This window comes from Corvus moneduloides, chromosome 22 (genome assembly GCF_009650955.1).
Source record: "Corvus moneduloides isolate bCorMon1 chromosome 22, bCorMon1.pri, whole genome shotgun sequence".
NCBI lineage: Eukaryota > Metazoa > Chordata > Aves > Passeriformes > Corvidae > Corvus > Corvus moneduloides.
Window position 1 is genome coordinate 757,802 of NC_045497.1, and position 27,180 is coordinate 784,981.

The 27,180-nt window shown below is 49.7% G+C and overlaps 1 protein-coding gene across 5 annotated transcripts; it reads right to left on the minus strand.

The window, feature by feature from the left end:
• Window positions 1–26,497, minus strand: SPSB1 (splA/ryanodine receptor domain and SOCS box containing 1). Of its 5 annotated transcripts, none has more exons than XM_032131578.1 (3): window positions 26,402–26,497; window positions 5,059–5,874; window positions 1–2,127 (listed from the first exon to the last, which is right to left on the minus strand). In XM_032131578.1, the coding sequence occupies exons 2-3, from the start codon at window positions 5,750–5,752 to the stop codon at window positions 2,000–2,002; spliced, it is 822 nt and encodes a 273-aa protein (XP_031987469.1). In that variant the 5' UTR covers window positions 5,753–5,874; window positions 26,402–26,497; the 3' UTR covers window positions 1–1,999. The 5 variants fall into 5 exon arrangements, with proteins under 5 accessions (XP_031987469.1, XP_031987470.1, XP_031987472.1 ...); XM_032131579.1 differs by lacking the exon at window positions 26,402–26,497 and adding an exon at window positions 25,975–26,188; XM_032131581.1 differs by lacking the exon at window positions 26,402–26,497 and adding an exon at window positions 14,389–15,734.
• Between the last annotated feature and the right edge of the window lie 683 nt (window positions 26,498–27,180).

Here is a 27,180-nt window from a genome sequence, read left to right on the forward strand (position 1 = left end):
TAATATTTAATAAAGTTTATTAGGTTACTGAGTATTATCTACAGTCATAAAATAGAAAGAATTTTAAACTGTACAAAGTAATGTCCTGGTGAAGTGAGGAGAGATGGTAACAAGGGAGCACAAGGAGCATTAGGAGTAGGGGGAACACAGCTACCTCCCTGGAGTTCTGGAAGACACTGGTTCAAGTTGAAGGCAACCAAGTAGGGCTCCACACACACTGAATTTTGTGTCCCACCCTGCAACAGAAACTAGTACAAACCCCTACATTGAAAAAAAGTCATATAATATTAGAATAAAAAAGGGGCACATCACACCCCACCCAGTCTTGGCACCAACTCTGTGCTTTAAAAAATATACTATGCAAGTAGTTTATTTTCAAAAAGGTACCCTACAGCAGCTGTTTAAAACATGTTCTTATACATACACCACAAATATATATATTAACATTTTCAACAACTAAACTCATTTGTACCTACACAAAACTGAAGGGGTAACTCAAAAGCAAAAAAAAAAACAAAAAAACAAACCCAAAACAATCACACAAACATTTTTCAAGAAAAAAACACAAAGAAATGTGCAAAATAACCCCAGAAAGGCAGCATAGTAACCTGTGGAGAGGTCAAGAGAGCAGCTCCTGCTAATAAAGGAGTGTCATCCTCTTTACTTGGCTACTGAGGATCTATTTGGGATGTGCTGATTTTGCCTGAATTGCTTGTCCTGTTTATTGCAGTTCTCTCCTGCTCCCCAGCTCTGGAGAGGTTCAGTTTCTTCTTGCTGTGCCTGAAAATCACCCCCACTCTCTGCTAAATCCTCCCAAGTTCCACCCTGCAGCAATCCCCTCCTGGGCTGCTCACCTGCCTGCTGAAGGCATTTCTGCAGCCACACCGTGGCCACTGCTCTGGGACAAACTCCCACCTGCAGCAGGGCACAGAGAACCATTCCTGCTGCAGAGCTAAGTGGAGATTAAGCTGGTCTATGACAGCACAAAGCCTGGTCTGGATGAATTTAAGCAGCTTATCCAAGAAGAGAATTCCCTAGCAGTGCCATTAGAGAAATATGAATGTTTCTCTAAAGCCCCAGCATGGAACAGGGGCAGAGCTCAGGGGACAGGACCTGCAGCTGTGTGACAAAGCTCATGCAGATGGGCTCACCCTATTGCACAAGTTTGTCCTTCCCTGTTCCCACATCAGCCAGGAATCCCAGACCTAAAGCTGCAGGTTTCAGTTGGGAAGGAGGCATGTGGAGACACAGCCTGACTGCAAAATTGACTGAGTCAGGAGGAGGCAGAGCAGAGAATGGAGCAGGAGAAGCAATGGTGCTAAACAAGAAAGCAGGAGTCACAACCCGTGAAACAGCAATAGAGCAAGGTGAGAAGTCCCAACACAGATACAGACATCAGCAACATAACCACCTTCTCCAAATCAAGAAGCGTCCTGCTGGAAGGGCTCTTGGTTTTGGTGTTCCAGGGCTTGGGGTTGTACTTTTTATTTTTTGGCTTTTAAAAGCTCATCAATTAATTCTTTGTGGCATTGTAGACTCTTTCCAACTCTGCTGGCTATCCCGAGCCTTTCCATTCTTAGGACCTGGTCTTAACATTCCTATTCCTAATGCTTCCTCTTTCCCCAGATTATGTTTTTATTCTTTTATTATCATCCTTCCCTTTAGCTGGTACAGAAAAATCATTCACTCCGAGGCCCTCGAACCCCAAGGATGCAGCACAGCCTTTTCTCAGGAGAAGCAGGGAAGCACAGAGCCTCTGTAAATGTTCCTTTTGTAAGTGTGCTGGGGAAGTGACTTCCAAGGAACAAAGCACTTAGTTGTGAAACAAGGATTACTTGAGAGCTCGCCAGTGAGGGCACATGGAGGCTGAAGCAGTGGCAGGAATGCTTTGGCCGAGGAGCTCCAACAGCGGGGATGACACGAGGGCGGAGAGCCCAGTGCTCCGCGGGTCGGCTCCGATCCATTGCCTTGGTTCCACCTCTGTCCTGGAGCACGAGGGTCATTGGTAGAGCAGGTAACTCTTGAGGGAGGCTGGCAGGGGCAGGGTGGGGATCTCAGTCAGTCTGTCCTTGCCCAGGGCAAGCCTCACGGCTCGCCGGCACAAGTCCATCAGAGGCAGTGGTTCAGCTGGGAAGAGAGACCCAAGACATTAACAGCCCAGCCCACAAGGCACACGTTCACTCTGCTGCTTCTACAAATCCCCCAGGAAAGACTGAGCAAGAGAAGGGAATGCCTGGCATGCCTGCAGGACCTAAGCCATTCAGCAGCTTCAGCTCATCAAATACACCAACAGAGCATGAGGTTTCTGTAGGTTATTTAAGCCATACATGTGGGAATGAAACAATCCTAGAATACCAGCTGGAAGTTCCTCCTCTACAATACCATTCATTCCAGTCAGAACACATCTTCTAGCTCGTGCCTCTTACTGCAGTGTCCAGAAACTTTTGTAAGAGTCACTGAAGCAAAAGACTGCAGCAGCTAGAGCATCATGTGGTCTGGGTACCCAGAAGCACCATGATTTATCTCATATAGGAGGGTAACAGCTGTCAACCCCTCCATTTATACTGCATAGTTCCCATGAAAAACAAAGCCATCTGTCAAAGCTTCATGTTTCTACTTGCACCGTGACATTTTCCACTAGAGGATTCCCTCCTGTGTCACAGATCCGGGAAGGATACAAGCCTTTGGCTATCTTTTTCTGCATCCTGTACTTAAAACCCTGAACAAGACACTACAAGTTTTTCAGGAATGGCACAGGGGGCCCTTTGCTGCTGAGGAGTCATTCACACACGGAGGGGACTGAGGTCAAAGCCAGAGCTAACACATCCCAGCTGCACACAAGGAAGATACACATTAGTTCCTCACAGCCCCCGCTGCTGAACCTGTCACAGCTCACCTTGACACCCCGTGCTGCTCAAGCCTGAGGGGTTTGTCCTGCCCCCAGAGAGGGCTGACAGACATCCCCAACCAGATAACTGGACATCCTTCTACAGCCTGAAGGCTCTGCCTGCACCTTTAGAAAGCTTCCTTTACTTGGGCTGAACACAGACACCTAAAAGCACCCACGAGCGCAGAATGAGTTTGGCTGAGAAGCTGCAGTTTTCAGTAACTTTGATAGATGCCTACAGCTCCAGCTTCTACTGCTACATGCCAAATTAATCTGACTGTTCATACAGGTCCCCAAGCACCACCATTTACCACACACGTTCTGTGCCACAAGGAAGGCACGGCTGCACTCAGCTCTGGCCTGGCCGCTCATGACCCATTTCAGGATCTGTGCTGCCTCTTGCACAGGGACAGGTTCCTGCAGCAGGCTGCACCTCTCTGCTCTGGCTGTGACACTGCCAAAGAGGCCCATTACTGGCAGCACTCCTTTGGCACTTCCCAGTGTAGCTTATTCTTAAACCACTGGGGCACAAACTCACTGCATTCAAAGTCTGCCCCAATTCCGCCTGTTCTGCACAGAGATAGTTGGGATAGAGGCACTGCCTAGCCAGCATCCCAGGGGACAAGGGCCCTGACCTTCAGAGCCTTCAGATATTCACAGAACAAATACATTTCAGTTTAGTGGCCTTAAAAGGAGAGGATCTTCCAGAGAGATCAAGATTTGTCCTCGTCTAGTTTGCACTGATAACCCCATCTGACAGGAGACCAGAAGAGAAAGCACACACACATCTGACCTCCTTCCATTCACAAGCACTACAATCACTGGACAGTGTTGCCATTGAATGCTCAGAAGTGGTTAGAGCCAGACACCTTCTTTCTATCTGTGCCAAAACAGCATCCCGTCATTGCTGGCCTGGTGCCCACAATTCACTCCTTAGCTGAGAGCACATTACAACCAAATCCAGTCCTGGAGGTGGCCGTTTCCTTGCTAAGTGCAGCTCTGTGCCAGCAATTCCACAGACTTGCTGGCTTCGAGTGGAGCTGCAGGTTTTGGCTTTGACCCTCCAGCAAAACCTGGTTCCTGGAGCTGCTGACATTCTTTAAGATGTTGTGGCAGAAAGAGCTGGGCTTTCTTTGGGTGAGAAAATGCTCTGCCAAGAGCTCTCTGTTTGGTCTTGCAGAGCTGAAGTGTATTTCTCAAAGCACTTGCAGATTTTGCTCCTGCCCCTTTGCAAGGCTCTCCTGGTTATTCTGACAGTTCAGTTTTTCAGCTTTGTTGCACCCCAGTGTCAGGGTTTACCAGAGCTGGGCCAGCATCAGGACACCTCCAGCACAAACAGAAGAGCCCAACTTGCTACAGCCCTTGGGCAGACACTGTTCTGGAATGCAGGGGAAACTACTCTTCATACCGATACTGCCAAATTTATTTCACTAGCAACATAAATCCAGATTTTAATCCATTTCCTTCACCTCTCTCCTCCACCCTACCCAGAGGACTGAGTCACAGTCTGGCCCCATGGGAACTTCTGACTATGAGAGATAACAGACTTTAGCACATTTGGACAGCCAAATTTCTTACTAAGCTTAGCTAGAGATTGATGTGCCTGTTAGTAAAAGGCCTGGCATGCAAGCTGGGCTGACTACAGTATCCAGCCCCTCGACAGAAACGAGCACACCCTGCTCTGAGAGAAGCAGGGAAGGGAGCTACTCTTCTGAAAGATGAAAAACATTCCCATTTTCTTAGATAGGGAGAGATTTTCCCATTCTTGCCTGCAAGGGATTTTAAATATCCCTTCATTACCCACTTAAGGAAGGGGATTGTCTCAGAGACTGTTTTCTGTAAAGAGACACCAGGATTCCAGTGCCAGTGGTGCAACTGTCAGAAGAACGTTCCTGCTGCTCTTTTGGTAGCAATACAAGGTTCCCCATCTCTAGTTGGACAACTGGCATCACCTTCTCCCACCACCCCACCTCCCCAAGCCCTGCCTGCTCCCTGCAGTGCCCTGGTGACAGAACATGTGTGCAGTCAGGTAAGTATTATGTATTTGCCATCGAGCATTCTGCTGACACGAATCCTCACCTCTCTAGAAAGAGGAAAACCCTCCCCAGGATGGCCCAGCAAGGGCAGCCACAGGCCTGTGCTGCCAGAACCAGCACAGGAGTCATACTCACGGTCAAGTCCATTCAAGTAGCACATCCGTATTTCACAGTGGCCCCACACTGCGCTCACCACCGGGTAGAGTTTTTTCCCTTTGAGTCCTCGAAAGGCAACCCCCATGTACTGCCCATCCACAATGAAGCTCAGTGTCCCGTCATCCATGTCCAGAACCACCAGGAAGGAGTCGGGCACGATGAAAGTCTCGTCCGGTTCTAGGAAGGCAGGGTAGGTTTTGCTGGGCTGGTTCTTGCCGTCGTGGTAGAGTCTGTTGCGCCCGAGGTCCCAGCCCCAGGACTCGTGGTTGTTCCCCACGAGCGTCGTGTACCCCACGGAGTGCAGGGGGGCCTCTGCCGTGGCCACCCCGACCACGGCGTGGGTGCCCCGCTGGCGCATGGCCCACGTGATCTGCCACACGTGCAGTCCCCGCGTGTACCCCACCTTGCCCCTGATGGCATCTGTGCTCTGGGCCACCGGATGCCGGTGAAATATCAGTTTGTCGTCCTCTTTCACAAACACGTTCAGCGAGCGATCGTCGTTGTTCCACGAGTGCAGCAGCTGCACTTCGTAGGACACCGGAGGCATGTCCAGCAGCAGGTCCAGCCGGGTGGGTTTGCTGTAGTCCAGTCCTTGGAGCTCCTGTTTCAATGGCCTGTATACAGGGTCCCTCATATCCACAGTCTTTATCCCACCTGTGACCTTCTGACCCATTGTGTGTCCTGATTTCGCCTCTTTATAGGCTCATCAATTTACCTGGCAGCTTCTGCTGTCATTCAGCCCTGCAGAAAAGGTTGCCAGGAGACTTTGTCAAGATGTGCACCACTCAGTATTGCCTAATGGATGGAAAGAAAAACAAGAGACCAGTTAAACATTAGCACGTTCAGCCTTGTATGCCACATTCACAGAGCGCAGGTTCATCTGTTTATTCCAAAAACGTGTGCTTCCTTTCCACCAGCAGGAAGGGTTGCACAGATCAGCTGCCAAACCAGCCATTGATACAGGGTTGAGGAGATAATTCTCTTCAACTAAAGCTTTGCTGAGTACCTTGGAGGCCTGACTGCAAGTCTAAAACAACAGACAAAAGCTGCTGGGTCCAGCCTTGGGGGGACACTCATTCCAGCAGCTCTTGGCCCCTCTGAACCCCTGCAGCCACGGAGCAGATAAACCTGCTGCCTGGTTTGTCTCAAGTGAGCAGCTTCGGTTGGGACAGCTTCGCTTCTCCAAGAGGAAAAAAATTCCCTAGTTTCAGCTGCAGAGTCCAGGGGGAGGAGCAAGATTCTTCTCACAGTTTAGCAGTTTTCCTTCCAGATTGCAGAGAAACCTCTGAAACGTTTAAGACAGCTTGGCTAGAGATACTCGCTCACTCTGTGCACCTCTCCTCCAGCACTGCATCCACTGAAGTGTCTCTGCTCTCACTCAGCAACACAAACAACCCTCTGTCAGACAGCTGCCAAACTGGGGGCAGCTATTAGGAGAATTAGAAGTGGGAGGGGTGCAAACGAGCTTTCTAAGAAAAAAAAGTGTTATTTTAACATTTCCTGAAGTGAGGCAATCATGCAGCGCTCCTGCCAGCTACAGTCACAACACTTACTCACAACCAAGGACCTCATCTGGCATAGAAAATAGAGCATGAATCAGATCTGGTTTAAAAATAAGATTACTGGACATCAGCAAGGCTTCAGCTAGAAGGTGAGCAGGGAAGGCTCACGTATGGTCTGGGTTAGGGATCAGTTCAGCAGCTTCCCTACAGATCTTTACTACTAGTCCAAGGTATGCCATTGGAACAGTGAGTTAAATCCCAATTCTCAAGTAACAAGAGATAAGACTACTTTTTCTTTCCTTACCCACTTTTTATTTAATCATGGACAGAGAGGAAAATCCTGAGATTCTTTAAAAGCCACATCCCAATGCACAGGCTGCAGTACAGCTATTTCAAACTTTTCAGGGACCTCAGATGTTGGGCACTGCCAGGCAGAAGATGCCATTTAAATAGGCCCAATCATGTTATCGGCTGCTGAGATGACCACGACATCCTGGAAGTCAAATAAATACCATCCACAACATCAAAACAAATCCTGAACCATGTTAGCCACTGGTCAACAGCTGAAAACAAGCAAGGAACAGCAAAACCAGCTGAGGGAGGGCAGTCAGTGGATGCCAGTGCATATCCTCCCACGGCACATGATTTGGCTGCTGTGCCCCACAGCTCATGCCTGGGCCCACGTGTTTCCATGACTCACAGGCACTTCAGCCCCAAAGGGCACAGGCTTCCTTGCTCTGCAAGCCTAAGGAACAGCAACATCTCAAACCAAGGGATCCAAAGAACAAGCCAAAACAGACATTAGCTGAGCTTCCCTGGGAGAGGCACATTAATGCTGACCCAAAGCAATAATTTTTGCAAAGCTTCAGTGTAAGCTGGTTGCTCAGGCTGGGATAAAACCCATCAGGCTGCTGAGACAGAACATGTGGTGCTCTGCAGAAAGCACCAGGTGAAATCCCTGGCATTCCAAGGCCTGCGGCACATGGACAAAACCTGTCAACAAGGGACTGGCAAGGCACACGTGGAAGTCCATAGGCAAATTCAGCGTCGGAATTTTGATTAGGATAAGGGAACAAAACATTGGCAGAGAGAGGAGAGGCAGAGATTTCCTGTGCAGTACATGTGAGAACACAGCATAGGAAACAAGAACCAAAACAAAGCAGACTGCAGGAGTGCTGTTGCAGACCTCTTTGAAGCACAAAATACTCAGGACAAGTAAGGGAATAGGATTGTGCTCTTCATTAGCAAAACAATGCCTTGTTCATTATGGCTTTTTGCCTTTTGCCAACACAAGCTTCATCATATTTCTCTGAGGCTGCTGCAGCAGAAAGGGAATCACCCCAGTGAAAGACAGCAGGGACTCCTGAAGCCCATGGGGCAGGACAGCCCTCACTGCCTGCTCTCCTCCAGGGGCAGATTTCTGAACACCAGCACCACTCATCACTTCCATTGGTTAGGACTTCCCCAGGCAGACTGCTAACAGCAGATGAAAGACAATGGCCAGAATAAAGAGAAAGGAGAAAGGAAGGAAAAAGACTGAAGCAAAGGGGTCAATCGGAGTGAGAGCAGGTTGGGTACTGAGCACCCTGTGCCAAGACTTAAGTGCAATACAGCTCCTTATTAGGGCAAGGCAATAACTCCTGCCCACAGCTGGCTCTGCTGTTCCTGGCACCAGTCTGGTCTAGAACTGCAGAGTGGCACCTTGCCCTGCAGTCAGGAACACAATTACGCCCTCATTTTTTACAAGGAAAAGCCTCTTCATGCACAAGACAATACAGGCACTTTCCCGCAGCAGGAGAGAGACAGAAAGGCTTCTCCTGTTAAATTAATGGATTAATGCCCTGGGCAGCTTGATATGAGACACAGCCAGCCATAAATGAAAAGATATGCTGGGGAAGGAGCTGCTTCAAAACCTTTGAACTGCTACAAGTTTAAATACAAATGTAAACACTGAAAGTGCTTTTATCGATCTTATCAACAGCTCAGGCTTGCTGCAACTCTGCTTTACCAACACAAGCTCATCCCCATGATGCTCAGTTCTGCTCCCATGCTATTTTCAGTTCTATTGTTAACCTTCTGGGCTTGAAAACTGTGGAATGAAATTCTAAGGGTGTCTCAGAGGAAAGCATTCACTGCTATTTTCAGTGAGAATTGGACCTCCCTTCCATTTAGCTGTTCAGAGCAAGCAGTCAGTTTGCCATACTAGGAGGATATGCCAGGTTCCAAAACAACTGCTTGCTGCAAATAGATCAAGGCAGGAGACAGCAAAGACATTTAAATGGAAGGCAAAGTCCTGCTGTTAAAATAGGGAGAACACAGCTCTGCAAGTAAGCTATTGCACATGGCAGAGCAGAGTTGGTGTCCAGCTTCTCTTTGCAGTTCAGACACTCACAGCTCCTCACAGGTCCTCCCTTGCTCTGCACCTACAGGACACTTGTCTGGAGCATCAACAGGAACACCTGAAGGATCCTCAACTCCTTGATTCCTATCCACTTTTAATTTATTTCTTCGCATCAGTTTACTGTGGCTTTATTTCCTTCCCAAATATTCATTAGGTGTACTTCTACAGATAAGAGACCCAACTTTTAAACACCTCACAGGCTCTGGGTGCTCTACAGACAATGAATCAGAGCCCTACTCTAGAGATTTCCAGCCTGGAACACACCTCAGGAGAAGAAAAGAAAATACATATACTGGACATGGTCATTGACTTGCTAACGGCTTTAGAACTAAAGGATTCCAGACAGTACCAATGAACGAGACTAAAAATCCCACTGCGGTTTTGCTCATGTTTCCATGATTTTGCTAAAAAAGCGTAAGGAGAACTTGGTTAATTTTCTTGGGCTGAATGTTCATCCTGCAAGCCAATAGCCAAGGGAGCCACACAACTCCCAGTCTGCCAGGTAACCTGCTAGCAGGTAGGTATGTGCACAGCCAGCACGTCAGAAACCCCACGAACACCCTTCACTGTGCTTTCCCTTCTTTAGAACGGATTCCACAGCAGAGAGTTCCCCTTCCTCCCCTGGTGGGGCTGAGAACAGATCCCTTGATCACGGAGATATTCTGTGTAACCAAACTAAAAGCCAAGGCGGATCAGCAATGCTACAACGCATCTCGAAGAGGGGAGAACTCACGTGCCTCTAACAGCATCCAAACTTCAGCCCCAAAGAACCAGGACACTTGATTTTCCCTGGTGTTAGCTCTCAGCATCAGAAGCAGTGGGTGGCCTGCACTGTGTACTTCTGCCTGCTGCAGAACCCGGGCAGGCAGGCTGTGACATCCAGCCCAGTGCTGATGCAATCCCTTCACCAGCACTCTGGCCTCAGCACCCTTCCCACCCATTAAACTCCGATCAAACCCTGGGAAAAAGCAAGCTCACCTCTGCTGTTGGAGCTCTCCAGTGCTGTGTTAGCACAGACCAAGCAGCTACAGCAGAGATGACAGGAACAACTGCCCCAACAACATGGTCAGGGCGAGTTTCGGAGTGTTGCAACTTTGCTTAGATCAGGACTGGGCAGACAACCCTTGTTGCATAGCAATGGTTTTGGCAGCCTCACGGCCGCCTTGCCCCACATGGAGAAGGTTGCCACAGGGGCAACTTGCTCACCCCCACCTCCTGAGGAGCAGCAGCAGCTTGGCTCAGCAGGTTTGGCTGCTGGCAGGGCTCCGTGGCCGCCGCAGAAAGTGAAACTGCAGTCACAGATCACGAGAGCTTGGGCAAGGAAGAATTAAGAAAGGTGGCACGCGTCCCAGCAAACAGCAAAAAGGAAAATCTTCCAGCAGAGTAAGAGGCCCCTGACAAGTAACTGTGCTCGAGATGTGTCAGGGATGGGGGGAACAAGTCACTTGGTGTTTGGCAGCGCTTGACTTGCCTGGACTTCAAGGGCAATGCCTGCCCTGCTGAGCAAACAGCCCCATCCATCCCCTGAGCAGCACCAAGGGCTCTGCCGTCCCCACAGGAGGCAGCTGGCACACGCCAGCCCACCCTCAGACCTACAGGAAAGGCTCCTGCCCGTGGAAGCCAGGTCCTTGTACGGCACTGTTAGGACTTGCAAGGACTGAGCATCAGCTTGTCGGTGTGAGCACAGCTCGCTCTCACTCCTCGCCGTGGAATGATTCAGGCAGCTTCTGCTGAAGTTTTCTAGCTATTTTTGCCATGCTGAGGGCATCATGCCCTCTTACACCATCTCTCCAGTGCCTGGTTGTCCAAAACAAAGCACTGAGGTTACTCGGAGCAGCACATCTGAGTAAACTAAAACCCGAAGTAACAACCACCACCCATCCTCAACCAAGCCACTTACTAGACACCAACTTTAACAAATTTCCACTGTCCACATACCCAACCAGTTCCTGTTAACTACAATGCTGCATAATCTGGCAGAAAACAATTCTAAGCAACAGGAGAGAGTTTACTTTGCAAAGTATTTGTAATGATGGAAGTACCTCAGAAGGAGTTCCAGAAGTTCCTGCCAGAGATCTTCCCTCCCATTAAAGGCAGGTCACAAGCAGCAATTTTGGTTGCAGAGAAAAGGCACTTCTCTAAATGAAACAAGTGAACTCAGGCTGGGTTTCCTCACAGAGGAAGTTTAGTGGATGTTTCAAAGGTCATTAGGCTCTTTCCAGCTCTGCATAAGGTAACTTACGAATGTCAACTGCATGTTAAAGCCCAGGCACAAACAAGACTCACTTTAAAGCAGCTTCTCAGAGGCAGACTGCAGTCATTTGCCTGCAACACCTATGTTCTCGGCACGAGGAACTGCTAGTCCAGCTTCCTATGGTCAACCCACTTAGGCCAGTACTCTCAAACAGTTCTTTTGTCCCTTTCCCAAAGCTACCTTGCAGAAGTTTTGTCCTGGCTATTCTGAGGACAGCAGCAGCATTAGGAAGCTATATAGGTTAAACCATTGCCGCTGCTGAGTCCAGATCTCTGCATCACCAGCAGCACAGTTGCTCCTTACCCTGCTCTGATGTGTCCACTTCCTTTCCACACTTACTCATAGTCTGTGGCCTTTACAGCCCGAGTCAGGACAAGGGGACTCTGGCTGCAAACAGTTCATTTACTGGTACTGGAACCCACAGATGTTAAAAGGACGTAAGCCATTTGCCCTTTTTTCAGCATGTTGGTTGTACAACAGGAATTAACTCCAAACACACGTCCCGAACACTGCAGAACTCTTCCACACAGGCACACTGACCCCTGGGCTGCAGAGTGAGCAGCATTATGTGGCATAAGAAGGGTTGTTAAGTTGGCCATGGGGCCTGAAAGAAGCCATGGTAGTGTATTCACTGTGAGCAGCTGGTGAACAGGCCAGAAACCCAGCAAGTGAAGCTCTTCTCGCACCAGGCAGGATGGAGCCCCGGGTTTACCATGCCACACTGAAGTGACAGCTCTGCATCACAGCTAAACACTGAGAAATCCAGCCAGAGTCCCTTCCCATGTCCCCCCTTTGCAGCTGCAGCACTGACCTTCCTTACACCTCTCCCCTTTGCTCCTCTCCAGCTTCCTGCTGGTCTAGAATATCTGCTTGCAGCCAAGTGGTGAAGTGCTATTTTCCAGAAGCAACTTTAAACTGCGTTGTAGCAAGTGTTTACAAGCAGCTGTTACCTACCAGACCAACCTGATGAACTTGGGTTCCAGTTTAGCATCTGAATCATGCTTGGTGCCACAAGAAAGATTGTCACCTGCTCGGGTGTCAGCCAGGTCACCCTGCAGCCCAGCCATTCACCTGAGGCTCCCAGGCTCACAATACACACAGTGAACTGCAGACATCTCTTGCTGTCAGTGCAGGAGGTGGGGACAGAGAGATTCTTTTGGAGGAAACAGCAGAACAGCCGTGCTTTGGCAGCTCAGCCTGAGCAGACACAGCACCTGTACACAGTGCAAAAGGCACAGACTTTTGACAGCTCCAGTTTCTTTACATGCACTCAAGAGATGTGTCCATAAGCTGCTTGCAGACTAAGTGCCATCAGATATAAGTCACATAAGCAGCAGGAAGAAAGGTCACAGGCAGCCCTTTCTCACATGTCCAGAGGTTCACCTTCCTTACACCTTTCTACCTGTCCTACCACCTTCAGCTGGTTTTCCCCACATTATTGAGACTTTGCATGTGAACAAGCACTGCTTCCAGAAGCCTCACAACCCTTTAAGGCTGAAATCTACGCTTGGCACATTGCAAATACAAACCCCCCAGTTTTGTAACCAAACACTTGAAAGGCCTGGTCCAGCTGCCATGCTTGCCCAGTGTTTTTCCCTCCAGCATTGGAGCCATTTGATAGGCTGCATTTAGAGAGGCATTTCCTCCACAATTAAGCCACTATAAATTTTAAATAGTAAATGTTTATGTTCAGAACTATTTGCATTAAAGAAGCCCACATAATCCATACTAAGCCACCCTCTTGCACAAGAACTCCCTGCTTTTTGTTATTTCCCCACTTAATTTGCAGCCTACACTGCCCACTGTCCATCCCTCATCTCTGTTTAAGTGTCTGGATTCATTAGTTTTGTCTGATAATGAGGAGATGGGGAGGGGAGCAGTGGGTGGAAAGAATGAAACTGATGTTTCTACCTCTGCCCAGAGTTTCCACTCCTGGATCAAAAGCACTTTTTTGGCTCTAACCGCGAGATTGGCCAACGCCACAACCCATCAGGACAAAAATTTTGTTAACAAAACACTGCTGTCCCCTAAAAACAGTTCATGAAACACTGTAGCTTCTTGCTAGCAGCAGATGCATTAAAAGAAATCCATGTTCTCAGCAGTCACCTACCAGAACTCCCCTTCTGTCTTCTTCCTAGGTGACAGCAGGGCACAACAAAGAGACTTTCTCAAACAGATGGCTTGAAAACGTCCACAGTGGACTGTGAGGATTTCAATCCCTACTCCTAAAGGCAATATAATATACTCTGTCAGGAGACACAGGATCCAGCAGGATTCCTTCTCCCAGGTAAACCATTTGTAGATGGAGCTGTTTTAATGTTAAGGTTGTTCAGTTACTGTCTCTTCCTTTTTTCATTTAAGGATGTCACAAGCACTGCTAACAGTAAAGCAAAAATCCCCACAACAGAGCAGCTGCCAAGCACCAGATTACTCAGCCTGTTACCCTCAAATACGTTTATTGTGTCTGAAGCTTCAGCACATGTATTTACATCAAATACATCTCTGCCAGAGGGGAAGTTGTGCAAGTGTCTGGTACTGCTCATCACTACAGAAAAAGCATAGTTGAAAGCATAGTTTCTGTACTAGAAACAAATCATTCTTGGTCCATTGCAACAGAGTCTCTGCTCCCTCCAAGCAGATTCTTACAGCACCAGGAACTGGATGCTGCTCTGATTCAGAGGGCAGAGCAGCACATTCAGCAAAATCAGGGCCTCGTGGTGCAGAACTGAAGTTATGCTCCATCCCCGCTTCCCTGGTGCTCAGCTTGGGAAGCTTTGGCACAGCACCTCCCTGGATCTGCATTTCCCCCGTTTGGATGGGCAGCAGCAGCACCAGCCTACCACAGAGGAGAGGAGGAGACACTTGGTAAGAGGGAAAGATCCAAGTGCTGCACCCTTCTCAGCCTGGCACATCACCTGGAGAGTGCTGGAGCAAAGGTGAAGGTGAACAACAGGACCACAGAGGATGCCACGAACTGCCTGTTACTGAGGAGGAAATCCCAGGTTCTGATACCCAGAACACCACTCAGTTCCTCCTCACAAAACCCTGCCTTGTCCCTGACATTTAAGGAAGCAAAAAACAGATTCAGTTTACATGCCTTATGGTCTTACCTTGACACATGGAAAAACTCGACATTCCTCTATAATACTTACCCAGATCTCTTCATCCTCTGCTTCTTAAGCGTTGAAAAAAAGGAGACTGAAGTTACATCCTTGTGTATGAAGACCCCTGTGGATCTTTCACACTTTAAAACTACAGATTCAGGTCTTTCCTGTCCTGAGGTCTGTGGAGACTGAGGGTGTCACCACTGAAGACAAAAGCCTCACAAGAGGAGACAGCTGAGTCACTGAGGAAGTGACTTTCTTCGTACTGCTTAGGAAACCATTCTGTTCACTTAGCAGAAGGATGTTTTCAGAAGTCACCACCCCTGCAATGCATCCAAAGCAGGAGCTCATCACACAGTCCTGACAGGTTCCTTAAAGCAAGAACCCCAGAGCCTGTCAGATTCTCCAGTGCCTCAGATTCTCCAGTGGCACCTGCCCGTAGGCAAAAACACCTTCCATGGTTTCCCTCAGTGAGTCTGGTAGTTCCAGTAGGTATTTCCCACACCCCTACTCTCAAATGAGATCTTGCACCATGACCTGCACAGCAGATGTGCCTCTGCTGCATCAGACAGCTCTTGCAACGTGCTAAATGATGACAACATCTTTTCTTCCATGCCCTGGCCACTGGCCAAGCCAGCCATGGCTTAAGTTTAGGAATTGCCCATTCCCTGAAGTCACCTGCTACATAAGCAAGGCTGTGGCTCAGCCTTATCCACCAGCTGTCCTCCCTCTCAGGACAGGCAGGCCTCAACATCCCCCTTGGAAACAGCCCTCACATCACCCTTTAGGAAGTATTGCAGGAACAGCGCTCGTCTTTTTAAGTGGAAAAGATGAAAGCCAAAAGCTGGATGCTCACACGAACCTCATGCTCAGTACGAGTCTTTGAAGGCAGGAAGGCTGGGGAGGGCAGGCTGGGCTGGGAAAAACAATTCTGTCTGGCTAGAGGATGCAGACTGCCTCGCTGTCACGGCGCAGCGTCGGAAGGGTTGTGCTCTCCCCAGGTCCTTGCTCCTGCTGTGCTGCACCTCGAGCTGCGTGGCTGGCACCCCTGACAGCTTCAGCCACACGCTGCAGCTGGAAGGAAAACAGCCTGCACAAACACTGTGCACTGACACCAATGTCTGGCACCTCCTTTCCCACGTGCAGCTTCCCCTGAAGCAGCTCAGCTTCATCTACACCTCCCACCCCAAAAGAAGTCACTGATGCTCCCAGGTGAGGAGGGATCTGCATGTTCACTTAGAGCAAGCAGGGTTCAGGAGCTTCCAACTCTCAGATTTGTTTCCAAGGAACACAGAATTACCTTCAAGATAAAAACAGCAGTTTTATTATCAAAGTTAACTAGGTACTTTGCTTTGAAATACAGTTTCTTCCCCTACATCAAAGGGCTGTTAATTTTAGTCTTGTAGCAAAAAAAAAAAAAAAAAAAAAAAAAAAAAGTAGAAGAAATGAAAGCAGCATCTGCTTGGAAGAGATGAATGCAAGATAAAAGGTGTCTGTGACAGAAAGCTGGCAGCAGCCTTATGCTTTCTATTCAAGTTTAATCTGGGAACAACAACCACCCTTAAACATAACAAAAGCTGTGGAAAAACCCTTTCCAAATCCAACGACATAGCCAGAAGATGCAATTTCTCTTCTCCAATTGCTGCAGCAGCCAATTGAGGTGAAGAGTCCAGACAAATCCAAGCTTGCTATACCAGGGTCACCCAGTACCTCAGCTTGCTCGAGTCCACAATACCCCTGCTTTAGCTTCCAATTCCTCTTTCCCTCCCTCAAGTCTCCACAGAAAAAGCAGTTTCCTAGAGATCTCCCACAAAAGGAGGCAGTCACACCATGGCAGAACACCTCCAGCATGTCTGGGCATAAATGGTTTGCAATCCAGCCAGCAGAGAACAGCAAACAGCACTGACATTTCTCGTCTGCCCAGGACAGGCTGTTCTCTGCAGAGGCTCCAGTCAGTATCATCACTTCTGCAGTGGAAGAAGTGAAGCATGGATCCTTCCAGTGCATAGCAGGGAGTATGGAAAGCTGCTCCTTGTGACCTTTAAACTGTTTGGAACTATCGAGGAGCCGGCGCAGTGCACTCTGCCTGACCCAGCCCACTGCCAGCTTCTAGAAAGATGTGGTGCTCATCTCCCATTTCTGAGGCAGCTGCCAGAAGCTGTGTAACTCAAACATTGGCTATAGGAGCAAAAACCCAAGGAAAGAGCTGGATAAACATGGAACAGACCAGTGCCCAGACTTTTGTCAACATTCAGCAAACCACTCCACCAGCAGGCTCAGTAGGGTGAGCCCTCCACGTCCAGGAACACACACCAGCAACGAGGGATCGCCCAGCAGCTCTCGAATGCTGAACTAAGAGGATATTCCTGGCAGACAGATTGCACAAGAGACAGCTCACACTGCCAGCTTTACTGGAACACACTCAGCAACTCCCCACAGCAGAGCATGCCGGGATGATGCTTCACTGGGTTTCTGACTTGTCATTAGCCAAAAAAGTTTAATGACATGGTTGGACTCTGTGTTTAGCTATAATTGACCTGGGACATCCCATAATTAGGAAGAGACACTGCACATGTCACTGGAGCTGGCTGTGAGTGCAGTCTCAGCGTGATGCAATGTTTTGCTTTCACCATCACCTGAAAGGGTCCCTGGAAATTGCTGTGGTGGTTTGAGACAGGCAGGGTGACCCAAAAGCTTTGGCTGGCTTCTTAAATCATCCACCAAAAGGCTTCACAAAGCAGCAATTTTAAGAAGCCCTTCTAGCCTGCCTGCTTGAAATTTTATCCCTGCAAAAGCTCAATGAGATAAATCAGATTTGAAAGGCAGAGCGCCAAAATGAAGAGGATAAAAGCACTTTACCCAAACTGTGGATGCAGGAATGTACATGCTGCTTTCAGAGGACATCTGCACTGTAAGGTGGCCAGATATCCCAGAGCAACTTTTTCCTGGAAATAGCAGTTGTGGTAATACAGAACAAATGTTTTTGCCAAAAAAAAGTGACCAAGACAGGCACTGCAGCATTGTCCACACTAGCTTCACTACTGGTTCAAGTGGCAGAGGGTGAAATTTGTCCCTTAGTCTTACTGGGACACACTCAGAAATTCATTCCTAAGCAACAGCTTCACAAGCTTGAACTCTGTAAATAAAGTGATATTTAAAGTGGCTTCCTCACCACCTCCAGTGTGCCAACACTCAGCCGCACCCCAAGGCACAAACTCCTGCACGGGAGGAACGAGATGGCCACTTCTCAGAGTCTGAGGTCTGGCTGGTGGTGACAGGGAATGCTAAGATGGTTTTTATCCCTTCTGTTTCCACCTCCCAAACGCTCTGACACCACCACAGAAGCCTGAGTAAGCAGAGTCTGAAGAACATGCATGTCCTTCCTTCCCTCCCTAGGGCTTCTCAGCAGACTAAACTGTGGGTTTCCTCTCTAAAACAACAAAATTCCATACCTGTAATTAAGCCAACAGCTTTCTGCTGTGACTATCCAGACTTTGCCATCTGGGTCCTTTCCACTATGGTGACCCATTGGAAGACCTCGCCAATGTAAAAGACAAGGAAGAGTGCAACTGTCAGTGATGAAACACGCTCGTGAGCTGTACTCCTGAGCCCTTATCTAGGCACTAAACAGCTGCCAGGACTTCCAGAGTTCAAAGGCAAGACAAAAGCTGTGCAGCCAACCTATCCTCCCAACATACCTCAGCCATCACAGGTCCTCATAAGTCAACATGCCTTCTAAATAAGTGTTTAACATAAACATTTGTAGAGTCACTTAATTCCTGGTGAACGCAGCTATTTGATGTGGGCCACAGAAAGCTCCCATGACATCAATGGAAAGTTTCCAGTTAGAAAACCAGGTTTGAAACAGATTAATAGAAGTTAAAAAATAGAGATGAAGAAGCCTTGTAGAAACAGTCAGAAGATCTGTTCTCAAGCAAGATGCACTCAATGCACTCAGGACCAAGCAGAAAAGAGAAGCTGCCTTGCTTTTTCAAAGTTTAGAGATCAAGAGTAGTAGAGATAAGCCAGTTAAGTCAGCTGCTGTCTCCAGTGTGTAGGTTTCTGTCTTTTCTGAGGCTGCTCAGTCTCAGTCAAAGTATGTTCAACTGTTTCTTGGCTGCTGCTGGAGTTCTTACTCCTCCTTTCGAGGAGGCTGGATGGCTTGGCCAGGATTTGCTGTGTGCAAACACCAGTTGGAAAGTAATGAGAAGGCCACTGCCACCCACCACTCAGTGCACCACAACCTCCCAAACACAGGATAGATGTAAACTGCCTGGAATAGCCAATGCCTGGAACATCAAACAAAGCCACCACATCCAACAGCCTTTTCTTCCATTAAAACCTCGCACCAGACTAAACTCACCTTGTGGTTTTATTCCCACAGTCAGCTCATGACACTACTACTGCTAACATTCAATGAAAGCATAAACTGAACCCCCCTCCAGATAATTCCAGTGCTCTGGGGATGCCATCCTAGACTGGACAAAGCTGGCTGTGGAGCTATTCACCCTGGAGGAATTCATCTAAGCGCGGATAACTGGACTGCCCAGCTCTTCTATCAGACCTGCAGGCAAAATAGGGTTCCACTGAGGGACCTGCAAAGCCACCTTGTCCCTGCTGCCACCCTGCCACCTGCTGGGCCATCTGCTCTGTCCACCTGGGCCCCAGGGCTTCTCTGGCACCACAACCCTGGGTCACACACCATTTCTGTGACAGACCCGTTCTGTGGGCCTCTTAGATATGCCAAAACAAGATTTAAGAGCATATTGAATGTTCTCCTGTTGAAAAGGCTTTTATGCTGATACAATCACTGCCGTGCCGTTTTGCACCTTGAAATGGAGATTCCCATGAGGCCAAGGATTCTTTCAAAACCAGTCTAGGCTGAGGATTGGTTGGCGTTTTTGCCAAGTTTGAAGACAGCCTAATCCAAATAACGTAAGAGCACATGCCTCTGAACAAGTGCTGGTTACAATACCTTCCTCTCCACCTGAATGACCATGAGCTTAAACCCCATTCTCGTATCTTAAATACACAGGGGGATTTGTCCTCAGTCCTAACATAGAGCACATTGCTCTCCAGGGCCCACCTGCTTCAAGAAATCTCTTAAAGCTCCGTAAGCCACTCAACTCTTGTTTCTTACCAAAATTCGCAATTCTTCTCCATTTAGACAGAAAAGTGTTGCTATATTTATCCCAGAAAACACAGTCCAGCAGAGGATAAGACACATATCTCGTTTTACTCTTGTGTGTTCCTAGGTGCAGCCCAAAAGTCTTGCCACACCTCTGGCCTAAAGCCCAACCTGCTCAGCTGAGTCAGGGGCTGCTGCCGTGTCCCGGCGTGCAGTCAGTGGAAATTCTGTTTAGCCCATGGATAACGTGCTGCCATGTGGCTGTGCCACAGCAGGAGGCTGAGCTGTTCTGCCTGGAAGGGAACACCAGCATGCCCTGAGAGCCACATCCCTGCACCAAGGGGCAAAGGTGGAAGGCACCTCATGAGTCACAGCCAAATTCCTTTCTGGAAAAAATAGGTACAGCAGAAAGTCCTTATAGAAAAAATACACACACCAAGTATGCATTCAAGTGCACCCAGCAGCACAGATTTCCTTCCAAAACGAACAAACCCAGTCCACCAGCAGATTCACTGGAGTTCCTTGCAGGCAAACATCTGGAGGTCTCTGCCATCCCGGGGTGACACAGCACGCTTGGCAAGCTCCCCAGGTAACACAGAGCCTGGCTCTGGAGCGAGCAGAGGGCAGTTGCACAATCCCTGCTGCAGATGTGGGCGACTGCTCCTTCCAGGCAATCTCATCAGGTGTCCCTCCCTCCCAAGGTGTTGACACACAAAGCTGTGCCTCTTGCAAATCCAGTTCCGTGTCACACCAGGCTCTATCAGGTTACCCAGACAAAGCCTCGGATTTAGTGTTATTGTTGCTCATGCCAGAAGGGCAGAGCTGGACCTGTGTGGGCACTGCGGGCACACAGGACCTGCCCCTTCAGCAGCCTCCCCAGAAGGCAACATCCTGCAGCCACCTGCCCTCCTCACAGCCAGGGGACCAGGAACACCAGCACAGCTGGACAGCAGCACGGCCACAGACACCAGTGCCAGGGAAACAGGAACGATGCAGCTGAATGAACTGTTCAGGAAAGCTCTCAATTCCTTCAAAAGCTACTTGTAAACACAGTTTAAAAAGTTCCACTATTCAACAGCTTGCTGGTCCTTGAGTGGATCATCTGACAATCAATTAACTGAGGCAGCTAGCAAGAAACTACAGTGTCCAAGTTCCAGGACGAACCTCAGTCATTGAAATAGGGCAAACTGTGTATCTTATGTTTTTGAATTTATCTTTCTTCTTCTCCCCATCTCAACCTTCAGCAAGTCAAACCCACAGCCTGGAAAACCAGCAGCACATTACGGTGCTGGTCTGCGTCCACTCCCTGAATTTTCGCCCTTACCCAAGCTCACAGCCACTTCACAGCACATTAGCTGCCCCTTTTCAACTTCTGCACAGCAGCTGTACCTTGGCAGGACAGCGTGCCACATACCTCACCTTGCAGCAATATCCTGCTGGAATCAGTGCCATGTGTGCAGCCCTCCTGCCCTTCTCCTCCCAGGCTGCAAGCTAAGCTGTGCTGGCAAGATCTAAGAGATACGTGTGCCTGAATCAATACCAGAGTCAAGTCTGAGGCTGAAACCACTTACAATTGCCTATCTGATCCTCTCTGCAAGAGGGAAGCACAGCACTCCAGAAACGCTGAGAGGAAAGCAGTGCCCCGGCTCGCGAAAGATCAAACGTTCAAGGGTTTGGTTCACTCCCACCCCCAGCTCCAATCGGTTCCAGCTGGAAGTGCACAGCGTGCCACACGGACAACCCCAGAACACGAGCAGTGGCACCGTGGGGGACACCAGGCAAGGGAGCCCAGTGTTCAGAACCTTCACAGAAGGGTGACAGCACAGCCTGCAGCAGCTCATGCCTATCATATAACCCTGGAACAGACAGTCCAAGCAACTGCATTTCCTGCCCACAGGCATCCAGCCAGGTACTTTCTGGATTCACACAGGCCCACCACTTCTTCTCAGCACAAGGGTCAACAGGTTTATTCTGCAGCTGTTCGAGTTTACAGGAACTGGGATGCAGACACGAACCCTCCCAGTTCAGCTTACCCCTCACCAGCTGGTCACAAAGCTCCGAGCATTTCTTTACATGGGCACCTCTTGAATGGTCAAGTCCCAGATGCACGACTGTCCTGGGATTAGTGTGGAACAAAGCAACCTCTCCCTCATTGTCCACATTCAATAACATGACTGGTTTAGCCTTAAAATAGCACGGGGAGACTGAGTATCAATGTAGAACTGCTGACAACACAGGACAACCCCATCCACTCCTCACACCCAGTGTCCCCACAGCTCAGTAGCAAGGGCCACTGTCTGGAAGCATTTCAAGAGTCATTATTCTCTTCTTACTGAGAAGCAATGCTGCTGTCCCTGCAGCACAGACCCAGGGGTCCTGGAGTACCACCCAGCAATTAATTAGGGCACCTAGGTAAGAACCACACTTTGGCAAACTCCAGGGCCTACCACTATAGCCTCCAAACACTATAGTTAGGATGTAGGCATTTTTCACATGTCTGCATTAAGTAGATTTTAATTTACAAGAGGCCATTCAAACCAGAATTTATCCACAGTGAAGTTTGCAGAAGTTTAAACCAAGAATTTCTAAACATCTGAGACCAATGTAGCCTTCTCATGTAGAGAACAGCCTGGTCTTACCCCTTGCTTGCTTTTCTTGGCTGTTTACCATCTGTGGCTCACGTTCTTCAGAACTAAGTTGTTTCTGCAGTTTTTGTGCAACTGAGTGCCTTTGTACATTTATGGTGTCAAGGCCCCATCTGGGATCTCCTCAGGACAGATTCCTGACTTGATAACATACCAGCTCTCCAAAGAAAGCAGTTTGAAGCTAACATCGACACAGCTGCTCTGACTTAGAAGCTTCATCAAATTCCCCTTCCAGGCTAAAAGAAAAAGCCCATGTTTGGTAACTCCATTCAGACATTACCACCTTCTGCCCCAAAGCTCTCAATTGCTCTCACTTCGCAGACAGATGGTGGTGGTTGTTTTTTTGTTTGTTTAAGTAAAAAGCTTTCTCCTTAAAGAGAAAGCTTTGTATGAGGACAAAGAAGTGTGTCACTTTCGGCTCCCAGGGGAAGTTTTACTCTTGCACAGCAGCAGCAGCACTGCTTCAGCTTGAAATCTGTCTTCCCAGGTTCTAGAACAGAAGAAACTCACAGAGCCACGGAAATATCAGTGGACAAGACTCTCCAGCATTAAGGAAAAAAGCTACGGCAAAGACATGTGGCTGTTTCTCTATTAAATGAGAAAAAGATGCTAATCCAAAAAACTCTGAAGCTGATCCTCAATGCTGCTGAAGCGCAACACATAAAACCAGAAGGGAGGACGGCATCTTCCACACAAATGGAACACTGGCAAGTCAATGACTGCCAAGCCCCCCACTCCTCACTGAGGCACTTCCACACTGTGCACAGATAGGAAGACATTTCCCACCTTTTCCACCCCACTGCCAGAATGAGCCACATGGCAGAGCCCATTCAATAAAACCTGGTATCAAGTATCCAGCCCAGCCTTAGCTACCAGACAAGCAAAGCATTAACTTCATTCTCTGCCTTTCTGAACAGCCGAGCGCCAAGGGGAGCGATGGAAGCAGGGCCACACATCGAGGCAGATGTCTAGGAAGGCTTAGCCCACAGCTGTCCCTGGCCTGCAGCCCTGCACTCATCCCTCCAAACCACACTCCCTGGAGCACACAAACACTGTCAGGTTGCCACAAGCACCAGCTGGCCTGGAAAGCTCTGGGCTGTCAGACCGAGCCCAGGCACAACAGCGTGTGACAAAGAGCTGTCCCCAGCAGTCATGAGACAGCACCGAGCACCCACTGCACCAGCCCTTGCATCTGCTCATCCCAGAGCTCAGGGATATTGTCCTTCCCTCTCCTCTTGCCAAAGCAGGGGCTCTGCAAAGGCAGCCCCTTGGGCTGGGACAGCTTTACTCAATTTCAGCTCGAGAGCAGGACACTGTTCATGGTTCAGCTGAGTGTTCTGTCAGTTCCTTACTCGCTGCTACATGCTGGGGATGGACCTCCACACAGCATCCAGTTCACACCAAACCGATTTTACTAGGGAAATTTTTTTTGTATTTCCTTCCCTTAAACACTCCAGGCAGCTCGTGCCACCCCACAGCTACAGAAGAAAGCAGTTCCTGTACCCAATTAACACCCAGAGTGAGGATTTTTTCTCTTTGCTGTATAAACCACTTAGTCTGCAAGAGAATTTTCTGACCATTGCCACAGACCAATTTACTTTATCCCAGGAGTTTCCAAAACATTACCATTAAAGGCAGAGCAGTACAGAGTCAAAAGGGAATAGATGCTTTAGTAGTCCTTGGGAAAACACAGTTAACAGTGGCACATTTTCCCCACCACGTGCTTGGAAACTGTTATTTTTTAGCTGTATTTTCTCACACTCAGCAGAGAGTATTTGGCCATCACCTGTAGCACATATCCCATCTTTGCTAAGGACAACTGCACCCTTCCCCCAGCAATTATTTATGGAAACAGAGGCAGCTATAGCAGTTACTCACATGGGGTAACTCAAGGGAAGGTTTCTTTGTTGGCCAGAGCAGTGCAGTAACTGGAAGTGAGTCAACACCTTGACATGAGCTCATTCTGCAAAGGCCACCAGCAGAGGAACCCAGTGACTGCAGTCTGGTACCAGACACTTACTCACTTTTATTCTGCAGGCATCATACAGCTTTGTCTGAAAGCAGCTGGTGCCTGACTTGTGACTTGGCAAGTGATGGGTATGAGATCCATCACACACCTGGAAACACAAAGGAGTAGGGCAGCAGCTGCTCAGCCAGCCACAGACACCAGGTTTGGGAAACTGCCACCAGAACAGAGCTGGTTACTGTGGTTCATGCAGGTCTAGCCAGCTGTTCCTCCACTGCTGTTATGCTGCACTGCTCTGCCAGTTCATGCATGTACAAGGCTCCTGCCACAGGACATGGAGATAAGCAAAGCCCAGCTGAAACCACCTCATTGATACTCCCTGCCAACACCACTGAATCCTCCTCACCCCTTGTCAACACAAGCCCTCAGTGACTCCAGACTCAGTAAGTACAAGTATATTAAAGCCCAAAATTATAACCACCACTTGCATTGGCCTCTCAGAGCCCATCAGGTGCCAATTTCAGCATATGCAGAGGCATCAGCCACGAAATTTGACTGAGACACAAACCTCGGACAGCCACAGAACATACTCCATTCCACATCTTGTATTCTTCAAAACCTACATTGTGACTTGGAATATTATCTGTCAGCACTCAGTCACAAACCCTGGCATAGTGTCCTCACTGGCTCATTAGCTACAGATTTTTAATTCCAGTAACTTAATGAATTCTTAATTAGCCCTCACAAGACTTGCAGACTGCTTTCACTTTTTCTGAGGAAAGGAAATAGGAGCCAGGGAAAAAAAAAGCCCAGACACAGGAGAGCAACAAGCAGAGGCCATTCCCCACATGCAGCAGTGAGTGACTGCACACAAACACAGCACGTGTCAGCCGGCCAGTTCCTGGAACACAGGCCCACATCTCAGAAGCATCCAGCAGAAGTTTACAAACAAGCTCCAAAGCACATTATAGTGCACTTCAGCAACCTCTAGGGCAGAGGAGAGAGGCTGCAAAAGCTGCTGCTGATGCATTGCAACAACCCAATATCCCCCGAGGAATACACTGCTGGAGTTCATCCCCTGCCTTTAAGGGAGGGGAAGAGTAAATTGCTGCTTTGCGCATCCATCATCACCACTGTGGAGAGCTCGGCAGGGCCAGCGGGCCAGGCACGGTGACAGAGCAGGGAGGGGACAGGGCAGCTCCCGCCGGTGGGTCAGGGAAGATGCTCCTCCACTTCGGTGCTTCCTGGCAAAAAAACCCCCAGCAGCACGGCTCCATCGCGTTCCCGGCTGTTCCCTTATCAACTTACCACAGAAATATCCTTCCCTGTAGGCTGTGAGAGCCCCTCTGACCATCCTACAGCCAGACCTCTCTTACTGTAGGCTCAGCACAGTTTGGTCCTGGTGATGCAGCAGCCAACTTACACCAGCAAGACTGAGCTGTCTGTGCTACCGAGCTTTGCAATGCTGCAGCTGGTGTAGAAACCAGGTGTTGGAGGGGTGGGAAAAACACTGATTACTCCTGGGACAAAAGGTTTATAGCGCCATCCTGCATCGCTATCATGCAAAAGAAAAAAAAAAAACAAAACCAAACGAGGTGATCTTTCTCCAAGGAGCAACTCCCATTTTTGCAATCATTTTGTAAACTTCCTTATCTTGAGCCACGGCTCAGACAATTCACAGGTTTTGATTCAGGCATGGCCACCAGCAGCCACCAGGCACCCTGGCTGCCCACTTCAGTCACAGAATGAGGACAAAACACGGCACAGTCCAGCAGGAGGCTACAGCAAGACTGACCTTATAACAACAGTCTAGGTCCTTCAGGTACAGGATTATATAAGTCCCCGTTGTATTCGCAAAGGTTTATGTAGTAAGAAAAGAGACACAGTAATCAGACCTTGTAAGGTGAGCTCCGGAGGCCACCGCGGTAACCACAGATCCTGAACAAACAAGCTCGCTTCCCTAACGAGTCGGAGCTATCTGAACCGATTATCGCTGTTTGCTCTCCAAACCCGCACCCGGCCGCGCCAGCCGGGCTCCGGCAGCCGCCCCTCCCGCGGCATCCCCGGACCGCGGGGATCCTCGGGGCGCCGCCGGAGCAGCGGAGCCCGTCACCTCCGCCAGCCCCGGAGCTGCTCCCCGCGCCGGGACGGGCTCCAGGAGCGGCTGCGGCCAGCGCTCGGCCTCGCCCCGGCGTTCAGGCTGGCACCGCCCGCGGGCCCTGCCCGGGCGGAGGCTCCGCTCCGCGGGGACCGAGCGCGGAGAGGCCGCGGAGCCGCCCCGCAGCGCCCGCCCCGCAGCGCCCCGGCCCCGCCGGCTCCTACCGTGCCCGGGCTGCCCGCCGGACCATGGCCCCACGCCGTGCCCGCCGGGCAGGCCGAGCCCCGCGCCCGCTGCTCCCGGCGCCAGGCGCGCCCAGCGGGGCCGGGCCGGCATCACATGGCCCAAATAGCGCCCGGCGCGGCCCCGCTCCGCCCCCGGCCCGGCCCGGGGCGCGGCCGCTCCGCCCGGGAGCGCCGGCGGGGGCGGGCGGCGGGCGGGGCCGGAGGTCGCGCATCGCGGGGCGCAGCGGCGGCCCCGCTGCCCGGCCCCGTTTCTGGGTGAGATCTGGGCTGCTTTAGTGCTGTTCTGCCACGCGGAAAACAGCGGCGAGTCCCGGCCGTGGCGCTGGGGATCTCCGCGCACGGTGCGGTCGCTGTGGGTCGCATCCTCGGTGTCCGCACACCGACACAGAGTTCCGCGTTTTTTCACATAAAAGGGGATCAGGAAGGGGCTGCCCAGGGAGGTGGCGGAGTGTCCGTGCCCGGAGGTGTTTGAGGAGTGCCCGGCCGTGGCACTTTGTACCGTGCTCCAGTTGACACGGTGGCGTTATGTCACAGCATGGACTCGATGATTTCAGAGGTCTTTTCCAACCTGATTGATTCTGTGATGTTTCAATCGCTCCAGGGAATGTCTGTTTGCTTTTTAAAGACTCATTTGTTTACCGAAATGAACCAGGGAAGTACAATTCTCTTCATTTCAGTCTTCATTCAAAAAACAACTCTCTGGACAAATCTGACCCGGTAGGGTCCCTTTGAGATGACTAATTTTTCAGCATTTCCAG

Bases quoted from the DNA above. Each gene is read 5' to 3' on its own strand.
- SPSB1 (XM_032131578.1), bottom strand. From the start codon at position 5,752: ATGGGTCAGAAGGTCACAGGTGGGATAAAGACTGTGGATATGAGGGAC. The intron at 2,128-5,058 runs GTGAGTATGACT...CTCTCTTCCCAG, and splicing joins CTACTTGAATGGACTTGACC to CTGAACCACTGCCTCTGATG.